Genomic DNA, 14,171 nt, shown 5'->3' on the forward strand with positions numbered 1-14,171 from the left:
TGGCCACAATCCAGTTCTGTTACTGAATCATCTCCATCCCATGGTCATGTTTTACCTCTCATTTGCCCTTCCCAAGCAGACCTTTCAGACCCACATTCATATAAACATCACCAGGACTGTTTCACCCACATTCATATAAACATCACCCCAGTGCTGTTTCACATCGCTCCACTCTACACAATCCTCCTGGCTTCTCCCCTCTTTCACTTGTCCCCTCCCACTTGAGTGAGCCGCCCTGGGATACAAGTATTTAAACCAAATCCTGTTTCCAATGGGTGTCTCAATATTTTTAAACCTCTTTCCTCACAAGCTTAGTGGAGCCTCTTGCCCATAACAAGGGAACTAGATGTCTCATTTTTCCCAGGTTTATGCCTATTGACCCGGCTTAATATTGGTACTCTCAAAAGCGCCCCAATTTGGGTAATAATGTATATGATCCCCCTAACCCTAACGCGTCTTCTATCATTTGCCATCCTTCACATGAGACAAACCCCTACCTAATTTCTCGGCAGGAATAATGTTCAAGAACACACAATGTTTTATACAAGAAACCTCAGGTAATGTCCAGAGTGGACTTGTTATATGGAGGGCATTTTCCTCATTTGTGAATATCATAATCTAAATCATCTCTTTTGCATATAATGAGCAGGAACTGAGTAAATGAAGGAACAGGTGATGGCTAATGTCCTTTCTAGGCCTCAAATTTTAAGGATATATGTGTAAATTCACAAACTGGGCTCAATCCAGGGCAGCAGAATTTTTTTCCTCTTTAGAAATTTCTGGTTACCAAAGTTCCAGAAATTGCTTTCTCATTCCCTAATCTTTCATTTTCTCGAGTTCTCCATTACGTAACATGGAGCTGGGGCTTTGGGCCGAATTTTCCTTTAAAGATGATTTTTATAGTCAATAAGCAACTTCAAGGAGTGACGAGCCAGCCGGGGAGGCGATATTAGTTGACGCAAGCGTCTAAGCAAATCCCAACTCATTTTTCCCAGGGACTCACATTCCCGGGCCTGCTTGGCAGGGCTAAGCCTCTACGTGTAAACCCTGGGCGCGGGCTGCCGCCTCCCCGCCCCGCCCCCGCATCTCCTCCTCTGCCCCGCGCTGACGCCGGCCCTCGCCGCCAGTCGTTGACAGCCGCCGAGCTGCGAGCTTCTTCTCTCCCGCAGAGGCAGGTAAACAGACGCATCGCCCTTTAACCTCCCAGCTGGGGCCGTGGGCGCAGAGGCCGGCAGTCAGAACCGCTGCCTTGGGGCCGAGACGCGAGGGCGCACGGCCGGGTCTGGGCGGGAGGCCGACCTTGACAGTGAGGAGGGCGGGGGGCTTCCGGAGGGCGCGCAACTAGTCAGGCCTACCCAGCGTGCTCGTTGGTTTTCTGACGCCGTGGCTTGGTTTTGCCCTCCTGGTTAGGCGAGCTGCATTTACTCGGAATGGGGGAGGGGGCCGCGGCTGGCCGGGGCCCCTCTGGAGGGATGTGGGTAGTGTCGACGAGTCTGGCCCCCTCCCACGCACGTCCACGGCGGGAGTGGGATGGGCGAGTATCGCCGGCAAGGGGGCCACAGGTCCGGGGAATGGGCGCGGGGAACCCAACGAGGGCCGCAAAGTGGCTCCGCTGGGGCGCTCAGCGAGGAGGAACAGGGAGAGGCGCAGGTCCGGGCCCTCCCGATGCCCAGAGGGGACGCGGGCGCCCACCCGGGGTCAGGGCCTCGGCGGGGAGGAGTCCCGGGGCGTCTGGGGGCCCCCCCCAGCCGCCACCGCCGACCTCCTCCCTAGAGGGGGCCCTGCCTGCCATCACGCGGCCGGGTCTCTGCCACCCCCGGGGACCGGCACAGGCTGGCGTGAGCTGGGCTTCCGGCCTCGGCGGGCGGAGTCTTGGGGCGACCCCGCCCTCACTCCCGGGCCTGAGACGCCCAGGTCCCGGCGGCAGAGTGTCTCCTGCGAGCTCAGGTGTGGTGGACCCACAGGCTTTGTTTTTCGCTGTCTCGACTGTCCCTCTGGAAGGAGAGAACTCGGCCGTCAGGGGTACTCCAAGAGCGGGGATCAGGGCCGGGCAGCGCCCCTCGGAGAACCATATTCCTCCGCTAGTATGGGTGGCACCTTCACGTTTGATTATTAAACAACGGGGAGAAGTCCATTTTTGCAGTCCTTTTTCGTTTTTGCTCTTTTCTATTTGTATCAGCAGTAGCAAATAGATTTTTTGAAATCATAAGCCCACCACCATCACATCCACCCTCACCATCTCAAAGCCACTGCCTTCTGTTTTTCAGTTTCCTCTTCTCCAGATTCATACACAACACAATGCAGTTTCACCTCCCTGATCATGATTATCCTCATCTCATGGCCGAGTTATTTTCCTGTACTTAGAGCAATCACGGTTTAATAAGCAGTTCCCGGCATGCTGAGCATTTGAAGTGTTTCCCTTTTCCTTGCAAAAAAAATCCAGATAGAATAGAATTAAAGATTTTCACAAATCAAATTATCAGAAAAAATAGGAACAGAAAATTGAATAAAAATGTCAGACCTCTGGAAAAATCAACAACTCTCTCAGATTTGAAGAAGAAAAAAAAAAAAAATCACCAATGAAAAGGAACAATTTTACCTACCCAAACACTGAGGAGCTCTTACAATGAAAAAGAACTAACCAGAAAGGGAAAGAAAGCAGAGCTAGGATGTGATTTGTATATGGTTTTTATCTGACACAAATTTTTCATACTTGTGAAAGGAAAATATCGAGATTATAAAAGATAAACGGTGAAATGATGAATCGTTTATAGAATAAAATGCAAATTAAAGTAAGTCTGGATTATCATTTTGCAACTATCAGCAAAAACAACAGTAACAGCAACCACTGCTGGACGGTTGCCTAGAAATTTGCATATTCAGTTATCCTGGGAGGAGACAGGGCTTTGGGGTTAGAAAGATGGCTCTGCAACTAATCATTTCACAGCTTGGGACCAGTTACCTAATTTCCTCATCCTCCTTTTGTCCATTCATAAACTAGAGGAAATTATACCTACTGAAGGAGTTTGCCAAGATTAACTGTTTGTGTAAAACTGACCTTTGGTATGTATACCTTTATTCTTTTCCTAGTCACACTGCACTGGGGACATTGTGAATCTGTATGAAATTTGTGAAAAGCAATCTGGTGATGCATTTAAGCCAAGACCCAGAAACCCCACTCCTGGGAATTTACTTGCAATGGAAGAAACAACAGGAAAGGAAAAAAAAAAAAAGCCATATGCACACACATTCAAAATGATATAAAATTAGACCTGACGGAGAAGCAACCTAAGTGTATAACAGTAGGGCAGCAGCTAAGAAAATCATGACACATTAACTTAAAGGAACATTGTGTAACCATCAAAAGTCATGATTTTGGAGCCTGTCTGTGATATATTGGAAAAAACTGACAAAGTCAAAGTACAGATTAGTAAACTGCATCTACTTACTCCGATGCAGTTTATTAATGTATATGTAAAAAATCTGAATAAAAATGAAGTTTTAATAGAAATACAGGTTATTTTAATTTTCTTTTTTTGTTGATATATTGCTTTTCTAAATAACATAATCTTTAAAATAGTTCATAGTTAATTTTTTTAAGGAAATGTACCCACAGCTTTCTGAGTGTGGGAGAGGGAGAGCTCAGTGTCATATTTGCTGCTGCTTTTTTGAACCGACCTCATTACTTTTTTTCAAATATTATCTTGTTTTTTTCCTTGAGTAGATTTATTAGTGGTTTAGTAATTTATATATTGGGTTTTTCTTTTAAAGAATCAGTTCATAGATTTATTTATCAATTCTAGTTTTTTCTTTTCTCTTTTTTTTTTTTTTTTTTTAGGGACTCCTGAATATATTTGAAAACTGAACAGTTTCAGCCAAGCCGAAGCATTCTGTCTTCCCAGGGACACAAATCCAACTTAGCTGAGCCAAAGCAGATGTACGTACCCTGTGGAATCCCTTTGGTCTTGTGATGGTTGAAAGTTCCCAACTGTCACAGAAGATAAGGGCCTCGAAAGGCTGTGATCACAAATCCTTGCTCTGGAGGCAACTTGGATCTATATATGTAACCCACACCTATTATATCATCCTTTCTTGTAAAATCATCTTGATTTTGCAGGGAAAGGGCTTTCTCTAGAATCATTCTGAGTTATGTAAGGAAGCAACCATTTTAAAAATAGTATAATAAAAGCAGTAACATTACAAACATTTTTGCACCAAATTAACACTGACAAAAGGTTTTATGAGGTGACAGTTTTTCTAAGCTGTAGTTTTAATTTACCTATTCCATTCTCTCTTTTCGGATCTTATTTCCTCTTCCAAGGCAGCCAGTTTATCAGCTGTGAACTGCTCCATGTGAAACATTCAAAACAGGCCTGTATCTAAAGCTGTGATGGCTGTAGCAAAATAATCCTTGAATGAATAGCATGTGTAGCAATTCTTACATTTGGGAGAATTTTTTCTGTTTGTTCATCCTTTTTCTTCTAACCATATTCTCCTGGGGTATGGGGTAGGCTCTAGCAATGTTGCTTTTTTTCAAGCTGTTCACATAATTCTGAGGATGGATCAGGTTCGGGCCCTTTGCCCTATTCAGTCCAGGGCTAGGCCTCAGTGCCAGTGAAAAACCCCCACCCCAGAGCGGTTTGTAAAATTTTGAGTAGCTTGCATTAGGCTCTTTAAGGGGCAGTGACCTCAAAAGATAAAAATATGACACATGAGTTCCACTTAGCTCAGGAAAGACAGGAAATTCTTCCGGGGCAGTGGGGGGTAGGGGGACTATTTGGTGCCAGTTCCAAATTTCACCAATTAAGTGTCAAGGGTGTAACATGTTTTAAGTATCAGAAGTTTGGCCCCTGGCACATGACCACTGGACAAGTTCCTCCTGGCTCTGATTCTCAGTCCCATGTATTCCCCATGGGAATAGGATGAATGGGATAATATATGGATCTTTTTTTGTTCCTTCTCTCTAGTTCCATCGCTCTGCCATTCTGCTCACGCACTAATACCACATGATCTTATTTATTTTAGTTTTGCAATGCATTCTGGTACCTGGCAGGCCAAGTATACCCTAGATTTTCTTCCTGTTCAATAATTTCTTTAGTCTTCTTAATTTTGAGTATCATTTCATCATATTCTTTAAAATCCTCTTTAAATTAGGACTGAAATTGCGTTGACTTTATGATTATTTGGAGGTGAATTGGTATCTTTCAGTCTTGATTTTCCCAACCAAAAACATTGTCTGTCTTTCTCTTTTTTTCCAGTCTTCCAGCTTTCTTCCTAAAAGGTCTATTTATTTTTAGGTTAAATCTTAGATATGTTGAATATTTTGTTGTCACTCTGAGTGGGATTTTTTTTTCACACTAAATCTTCTAAATAATTACAACTGATTTGAGTATTCACTCTTTTCTATATGTTGATTTCAAAAACTGCCACCTTAATAAGCTCACTTATTTATTCTAGGACACAGTTTTGGATGATTTTCCTGTATTTTCCAGATAGAAAATCATACCTGGGACTTCCCTGGTGGCGCAGTGGTTAAGAATCTGCCTGCCAATGCAGGGGACACGGGTTCAACCCCTGGTCCAGGAAGCTCCCACATGCCGCGGAGCAACTAAGCCCGTGTGCCACAACTACTGAGCCTGAGATCTAGAACCTGCAAGCCACAACTACTTAAGCCCGTGTGCCACAGCTACTGAAGCCCGTGCACCTAGAGCCCGTGCTCCGCAGCAAGAGAAGCTACCGCAATGAGAAGCCCGCACAGCGCAACGAAGACCCAACGCAGCCAAAAATAAAATAAACAAATTTTTTAAAAAAGAAAATCATACCAGGCTAGAACCTCCATAACAGTCTAAAATAGCAGCAATTGCTTGCATTCTTGTCTTGTTCATTATATTAAGGAGAATGCCTTTCCTCTTTCAGTTAAGGTAGGGTGTGGGCTGTGTGTCTGTGATAGCTGTTCTTGATGATGGAAAGGGATTACTTTCTAGTTCTATGGAAATTTTTTCAACAGCTTAACCTTAAAAAATCAGGAATGTATGTAGATTTTAATTGAAAACTTTTCAACATCAGAGAATCTTTGTGTTTTTTTCTCCTTAACCTACTAATAGGTTAATTGATTTCGTGATTTTAAGCCATCCTTGTATTCCTAAATAATCCTTATTGGTCACAGTGTATTCTTCTTTTACTAAACTATCAAAATCAGCTTGGTGGTATTTTCTTTTGGATTTTGGCACCCATGTTGCTGGAGGTTGGATAGCTAAGAGTGTGAGCCCTTCACTCAGAATACTGGAGTTTGAATCTCGATCCTTTATTCCCTTGGCTATTAACAGCACTTCTCAGGTGAAGCTGCCCAAATGTTTATCTCTACTGAGTTCCAGATTCTTACAACAACTGCCTGAATTGATACTCCCACTTGAATGGCTCATAGATGTAGCAAAGTTAATATGTCCAAACTAAAACTTTATTTTCTCTCACAAGCATGGCCCTCCATCAGTTTCCTCTATTTCAATAGATGGCATCACCACCATCTGCCTGGCTATGAAAGCCACAAACCTGATCAACTCTCACTCCTCCATCCACTCTATCTGCTTAATTGGTTCTTTCTGCAAAATACATCCCATTTTTTCACAGCTCCTCAACTGCATTGGCACAGTCCCAGGCCACACCACCATCTTCCTTCAGTCGTTTTATAAGTGGTCTCACCATTTCTTTTCTTGCCCCCCAAATTTTCTCCTTACACAACAGTCAGGGCAAACTTTGTTAAAAAAAAGGAAAAAGATCCTGTGATGTTATTCTCCTAAGATCCTTTAATGGCTTCCCACTGTCTTTCAGGTTCCAGACACTTATCTTCTTTAGTCCTTGAACCCACAAACTAAACATCTTACTCACCACTGTGTCCTCAGCCACAGCACAATGCTAGACCCTTAGAAGACAACAAGTATTTGTTAAGCTAATCAATGGCTATTGTACAGTAACTTTTTTCTCCATTTCTCCTATGGTTTATCGTCAGGTTTTCTATTTCTTTAAAAACTGGCACGTACTAGGTGTTCCATAAATATTTGTTTAATGCATTGATTCTAACATCTGTTTTTATAATTTAATAGAAAGGCAATCCATCCCACAAAGATTTTTAATTCATAAAACTTCTACCTTTCACAGTTAGGTCTCTAGAGTCTGCTTTTGCCTGTGGTGTTAGGGTCCTAGTTTTATTTTCCTCCAGTTTCCCAGAAGCATCTGCTAAACAAACCTTTCTTTCTCCATTGATTTGTGGTGTCCGATTTATCATTTATCAGGTTCATACTAAAGAATATATACATGGGTTTATATCTGAACTTGCTATTCTGCTTCCGTTGATCTGTAGGTCCGTTTCTAGACTGTTACCATATTTATTACATTTATTACTATGGCTTTGTAATAGGATTTAATGTCTGATGACAGTAGATTCTCTCCTCTTTTCTCTTCTTTTTTAAGGTTGAGTTTGCTACCCGTGGACGTTTCTTACCCCTTGTGGGTTTATTGAATTCCTCAAAAAATCCAGGTGGAATTTTGATTGTCATTTTATTATTATAAGTTCATTTGGGGGTAATTGACATCTTTATAGTACTAAGTTGTTCCAACCAAGACCTTTCCATGTTTACAGATCATCTTCTTTGTTCTTTACTAATGTTCAATTTTTTTTTCCCCAGTCTTAAGTCAATCCTAGATACTTTATAGTTTGGGTTGAAATTATTACTATCTTATTAATTTTTTTCTAGTTGATTATTGCTGGTGTAGAGAAATGCTGCTGATTTTTGTAGGCCAATCTTGTATCCCACAGCCTTGCTGAACTCTAGTTGTCTCGTGTTACCTCTGTTGAGTCTGTTGAATTTTCTATGTTTATGATCACATTAATTTCACATAATGTCAGCTGGAGCTCTTTCCTTGGAGTTCTTGCACCAGTTACTTCTTTGTCTTTGCATATGGCATTGGAAGGACTTCCAGTCCTGTGGCAGTGGACATCCTTGTCTTGTTTCTGATCTTAAAGGGACTACATTCAAAACTTACTTATTGTGTTTGCTGTGTTAGTTATATAATCTTTATTAAGTTAAGGAAGTTACCTCCTATTCCTAGTCTACTAAGAGTATTTTTCTTAGTGATAAATAGGTACTGACTGTTGTCAAATACTTAATATCTTGAAATGTGCCAGAGTGTTAGGCCACAACCTGACCGTTCTCTGAGAGCATCTTATGTGAAGTGTCATAGCACAGCCAGACATTCAGAAACCTAGTCTCTATTCCTAGCAATTTCACTAATTAACACTGTAATCACAGATATGTCACTTGACTTTTCTGAATCTTGGTGGCCTAATTTGTAGAGTGAGAAGTTTGGGTTAAATAATATAAGATCTTCCTTATTTTATCACAGACAGAAAGAGATTCTCCAAGGTCTCATTAAGTTTTTTTTTTTTTTTTTAAATATATATATATATTTATTTATTTATTTATTTGGCTGCATTGGGTCTTAGTTGCAGCACGTAGGATCTTCGTTACAGCATATGGGATCTAGTTCCCTGACCAGGGATTGAACCGAGACCCCCTGCATTGTGAGCTCGGAGTCTTAACCACTGGACCACCAGGGAAGTCCCTCTCATTAAGTTTTGAGTCCTTATCCTTAGAAATAATTCTCTGCTTCAAAATGTAGTTGTTATTTTTTATGCTTTTTATAATTAAATGTTGCTATTGTTGTTCTCAACTGATTTTAAAATGATCTTGTCTTAATATAGTTTATGATCATCCAACTTTAATATTCAGTTTTAAGGTACTGATCAGCAACATATGCCCATGGCCCTTATGCCCTATTGCCTGTATCTCCAGTCCATGGTCATTCTTCAGCTCCAGACTCACCAAGCTAACTGCCTACTGGTATCTCTTGTCCCAGTAGGCAGCTTGATAATGGCATTGTAGCTTGATAATGGCATTGTAGTTTGACAATGGCATTGCCAAAGCCACACACCACATTTGTCTCCCTCCAGACTTGCTCCACCTTCCGTGTTCTGTCCACACACTTGCCCAATCCAGAAATCTGGGTGCCACCTCGATTCTTCCAGTCTTTCATCTTCCATGTCAAACACCAAGCTTTCCAGAAGGTGATAATCCCCTTGTTCAATTCCCTGAGGTGTTTGAGCAGAATTGTGAGCAGCATGGAAGCTAAGAGCTGAGCCCCATTAGCAAATGGAGAATAGATCAGGGAAGCAGACCTGCAGAAGATGGAGTGCCAGGAGATGTGGACGGGAGATTGAGGCCAGTCAACATATCCCAGGACCCTGTACCTCTGACCTTACACAAAAGAGCCTCCAAAAATCCTAATTGGCATATTCTGAGCAGTTTAACTGGGCTTATAACCTTCAAATATATTTTTATTTACACCAAGACATTTCAATAATGATAGTAGAAACATAAACAGGATGTTAATTCATTTATTTGTTTAATCATTCTTCCTCTGAATATTATCCAATTTAGTCTTTAGTTCTGAAGGTTATGAAAAATAATTTTATAATATTAGATGCCATTTTTATTTGAAGATGTCCCAGTGCTGGGGATAAGACTACTATCAACATTACAACGTATGCCATTTTTGGTTTCGTGGCACATGGTATTTTGTGCATATGGTTTGACATGGGGTACAGTAGAAACTGTTTAATGATCATTCTACTATATGTCTTTAATCTCTGCCCTTGGAACCAAGCACCCAGGGTAAATGAGATCTTCAATCGGAAAGGAGGTTTTTAATTGATGAATGTACATTCTGCAAAGGTTCATAAGTTATCATGCAGGATACTTTGTTTATTCCTAAGCTGTGCTAGCCCTTTCATATAAGATATGTGTCGTTTCTACCAAAAATTAGGAGAAAATAAGTCACTCACAAACCATTAAATGCTGAACTAAGACTCATTCAGTGAGTGAGTGACTGCAAATCTTGTGAACACAGCCTTCCTTACCCCATTTTGAACAGCCCCATTTGTTTGTCTATAGAGAGAAAAATGAATTTATAGGTGGGCTTGCAGAATCTTGCACATTTCCTGTTTCCAAAAATTTATTGTATTGAGAATTTCTTTGAGGAAATTCTTGTTGGCATTTATATGTTCAGAGGATATTAATTCCTTCACTTAACAGGTATCTATTGTGTATACGCTCTGTGCCAGGCCCTGAGGAGACAGCAGCAAACAAAAGAGACATTTCCTGCTTACATTCCTGCTCGAGGAAAGAGGACATGAGCCAGCTATTTAGAAAGTGATTTAATGATTTCAGCACCTACCTGGGGGTGTTCCTAACTCGACATTAGAATCACTTCCATAGGGGCCATGCCAGGGTCTCGGGAGGTTCCAGGAGCTCATATCCCTCATAACAGCCCAAATCACTACTTCAGAGAAGCTCAAAGCTATGGCAAACCTACCAGGTGTTTATAGTTTCTTCCAGTTTAGATACAATGTATCAACCACAGGTTATTTTTATCATAAGCAATGTTGCTGGCATTCCACCTTTATCAAGTTTCTAGGAAACAGAGCCAGAAATTATCTTAAGGTCAAATTTGTCCTGAGAGAAGGAGAAAGAGCTGTGTTAACCCTTTACCTACAATTACTTTTGCTGTAAGTGTTGTAAAACAGACATGGAATGTGAAGAACATTTATGACCAAGAACATTTATAGCTGTTGCCACTGCTATGCAGCCAGTCATTATGCTGCAGACATTAAGTGTTTTCAACATAAACACACAACGCTGACACCCTCTTTATTTTGCAGATAAGTCATCATGGTGAAAAGCCACATAGCCAATTGGATCCTGGTTCTCTTTGTGGCCACGTGCAGTGACATGGGCCTCTGCAAGAAGCGACCAAAGCCTGGAGGAGGATGGAACACTGGGGGGAGCCGATACCCAGGACAGGGCAGTCCTGGAGGCAACCGCTATCCACCCCAGGGAGGGGGAGGCTGGGGTCAGCCCCACGGTGGTGGCTGGGGCCAACCCCACGGTGGTGGCTGGGGTCAGCCCCACGGCGGTGGCTGGGGTCAGCCCCATGGTGGCGGAGGCTGGGGTCAAGGTGGTGGCACCCACAATCAGTGGAAGCCCAGTAAGCCGAAAACCAACATGAAGCATGTGGCAGGAGCTGCTGCAGCTGGGGCGGTGGTAGGGGGCCTTGGCGGCTACATGCTGGGGAGTGCCATGAGCAGGCCCCTTATACATTTTGGCAGTGACTATGAGGACCGTTACTATCGTGAAAACATGTACCGTTACCCCAGCCAGGTATACTACAGGCCAGTGGATCAGTATAACAGCCAGAACAGCTTTGTGCATGACTGCGTCAACATCACAGTCAAGCAGCACACGGTCACTACCACCACCACCAAGGGGGAGAACTTCACTGAGACGGACATCAAGATGATGGAGCGTGTGGTGGAGCAAATGTGCATCACCCAGTACCAGAGAGAATACCAGGCTTATTACCAAAGAGGAGCAAGTGTGATCCTCTTCTCCTCCCCTCCTGTGATCCTCCTCATCTCTTTCCTCATTTTCCTCATAGTGGGATGAGGAAGGCCTTCCTGTTTTCATCATTCTTAATCTTCACCAGGTTGGGGGAGGGGATATCTACCTGCAGCCCTTTGGTGGTGTCTCATTCTTGCTTCTCTGTTCGTCACCTGTAGGTTAATACCCTTGGCCCTTACAGCACTGGGAAATGGAGAGTAGATCTGAGATGCTATTTATTCAAGCCCCATTTGACTGAATCCTTCATAGGCCAATGCTAGTGCTGAGCTGGTAAAAGTGTAACAGCAAATAATCATTGGTTGATCTAGGCTTATTTTTCATCTAGTGCAACAGATTGAGGCTAAAACAATTCTCAAGGCAGTCTTCAAATACCTTTGCCTAAATACCTCCAGCTCCTTCTCCAGCTAGAGCTCAGTACACTAATGCCCCATCTTAGCAGTGATTTTATAGCAATTTCCTCATTTGTTTTAAGAAAACCTGACTGCATTTCCCTGTTCAGACAGCATTTCTGCCAAATCTGGAAGAAGGCCACATAATATTCATTCAAAAAACAAAACTAGAAATCCTTATCTTGTGGGCCCAGGCTCAACCCGGTGGAAAGCATGTGTCCTGTGTCTGCAGAGAACTGTAAGGATGTTTTGCATTTTGCAGTACGGGTTACACAGCAGCTATTGCATCAAGAATGGATATTCGTGCAACACTAGACTTCTGGGCAGAGGACATTTTCACAGGGAATGAACATAACTAACAACATAATATGAAAGGCTTCTGAGACTAAAAATTTCCAACATATGGGAGAGGTGCCCTCGAAGACAACCTCCCATTTTGGATGTTTAAAGCACCTTCATGTGGTATTCTTTTCTTTAGTAATATAAACTATAGATAATTAAGTTACCTTAATTAAACTACCTTCTGGACACTGAGAGCAAATCTCTTTTGTTTGTTTACCTGGAAAGCAGAATGATTTTAACATTGTTTGGATGAAGCCAGGAGATTTTTAACATAGAGGAAACTGCAGCTATTAAAAACACGGTATTCATTTGATTGAATCCTTCCTGGGCCAGTGCTGGTGTTGGACTGGTAAGAGTGTAACAGCAAATATAGAGGATTATGTTATGAAGAAAACAATTAGTGTACAAAGAAAAGAAATGCTTTCATTTCTTTACTGCTATCTCATAATTGTCAAAAAATAGAATTAGGTCCTTAGTTTCTGGAATTGGCTTTTGAATCAAAGAATAGGGAGGCATTCCAAAAAAAAAATAGGTTAGAGATGGTAGGAATATGATCCATTCAAAGTGGAAAAAGAAATTCTGTTACCATTATTTAAGTAAGGTAAAATTATTCCCTGGGTTGTTCAATATTGTCACCTAGCAGATATACATTACTATTCTGCACTGTTATTACTGGCTTGCACTTTGTGGGTATCCTATGTAAAAAAAAATTATATATATATATACATATATATATATATTGCATATGACAAACTTAGAAATTTCGGTTAGAGCGGTTAACATCTGAACTATCTAATGCATTACCTGTTTTTGTAAGGTACTAATACTTAATAACACTTAAAGGAAGCCCTTTTGTGTGGTCCTTAGGCTTACAATGTGCACTGAATAGTTTTGTATAAGAATACAGAGTGGTATTTGAAATACGCATGTGCTTTATATTTTCTATATTTGTAACTTTGCATGTACTTGCTTTGTTGTATTAAAAGTTTATGTGTTTAATATCTGACTAATATTAAACAAGAGCTAAAAGGAGCATCTTCCGTGAAGTTTGCAGTTGTGTTTCACCATTGTGCACCCCATGTTGGCAGCTTCATTTTGGGGGTTAATGTGAGCAAAGTGGCGCATTCACCGCCTGTGGTGGCCAATGTTTAACACACCCACTCCTGATCCTGCCTCAGCCTTACTCCCAGTCACACGCCAGCTGTTCTCTGCTGCCTTTTCATTTTTTTCCACAAGTATCTGGCAAAGTCACTTCTGCAGCAGAGGAAAACAGTCCTTGAATTCTGGAAGCTTTTTTCTGTCCTGGATTTTGAAATAGAGGATTTTCTTGATTAAGATGAGACTTAACAAACTAAATTACCTACTTTATGCCCATCCCCTCCCTCAACACCAACTCAGGTTATAAACTGTGAGGCCTGGTAACAATCACTCTTTGGAATGAAATTCAACACCTTACGGTCAATAGGCCACTTTCCTTTGTCACAGGGTTTCAACTCATTCTTCAGATGTTTTCTTCCTCACAAGTGTGAAGTACCAGCTCTCAGTTTTCCTTCACAGAGGTTTTCTTCTGCATCTGTAATTTACCAACAGCAGGAAATAATCATAACAAATGACAGCGGTTGAAATCATAATATTTATTAATACCTTAGCAAATGCCAGTATCCTTCAATATCTAAATAGAGGATCAACTTTGCATTAAAAATGAAAAGATAAAAATCAACATCTTGAAACCCTGTCATTCACAAAACTATTAAAACAAATGACATATACAAAGACTCAAAAACATTACTCAAAGTTAATCATTAACATAAAAATTTCTAGGACTATTTTCATTCAGCCCTTTTGACCATATTTCTAATTATTTAAAAATAAACTATTCATTATCTGCCAATCATAATTTCTCAAAAATAACACACTGAGAAGGCTT

The 14,171-nt window shown here is 41.4% G+C and overlaps 1 protein-coding gene across 1 annotated transcript; it reads left to right on the forward strand.

Annotated features, from left to right (window-relative positions):
• Positions 1-1,057: 1,057 nt before the first annotated feature.
• On the forward strand, positions 1,058-12,432 carry PRNP (prion protein). The gene is made up of 3 exons (XM_059897496.1): positions 1,058-1,175; positions 3,839-3,937; positions 10,775-12,432. The coding sequence occupies exon 3, from the start codon at positions 10,785-10,787 to the stop codon at positions 11,556-11,558; it is 774 nt and encodes a 257-aa protein (XP_059753479.1). The 5' UTR covers positions 1,058-1,175; positions 3,839-3,937; positions 10,775-10,784; the 3' UTR covers positions 11,559-12,432.
• The last annotated feature ends 1,739 nt before the right edge of the window (positions 12,433-14,171 follow it).

Source organism: Balaenoptera ricei, chromosome 15 (genome assembly GCF_028023285.1).
Source record: "Balaenoptera ricei isolate mBalRic1 chromosome 15, mBalRic1.hap2, whole genome shotgun sequence".
In the NCBI taxonomy this organism is placed as follows: Eukaryota; Metazoa; Chordata; class Mammalia; order Artiodactyla; family Balaenopteridae; genus Balaenoptera; species Balaenoptera ricei.

Excerpts from the sequence above, each read along its gene's own strand:
- PRNP (XM_059897496.1), top strand. The coding sequence starts at position 10,785 with ATGGTGAAAAGCCACATAGCCAATTGGATCCTGGTTCTCTTTGTGGCC.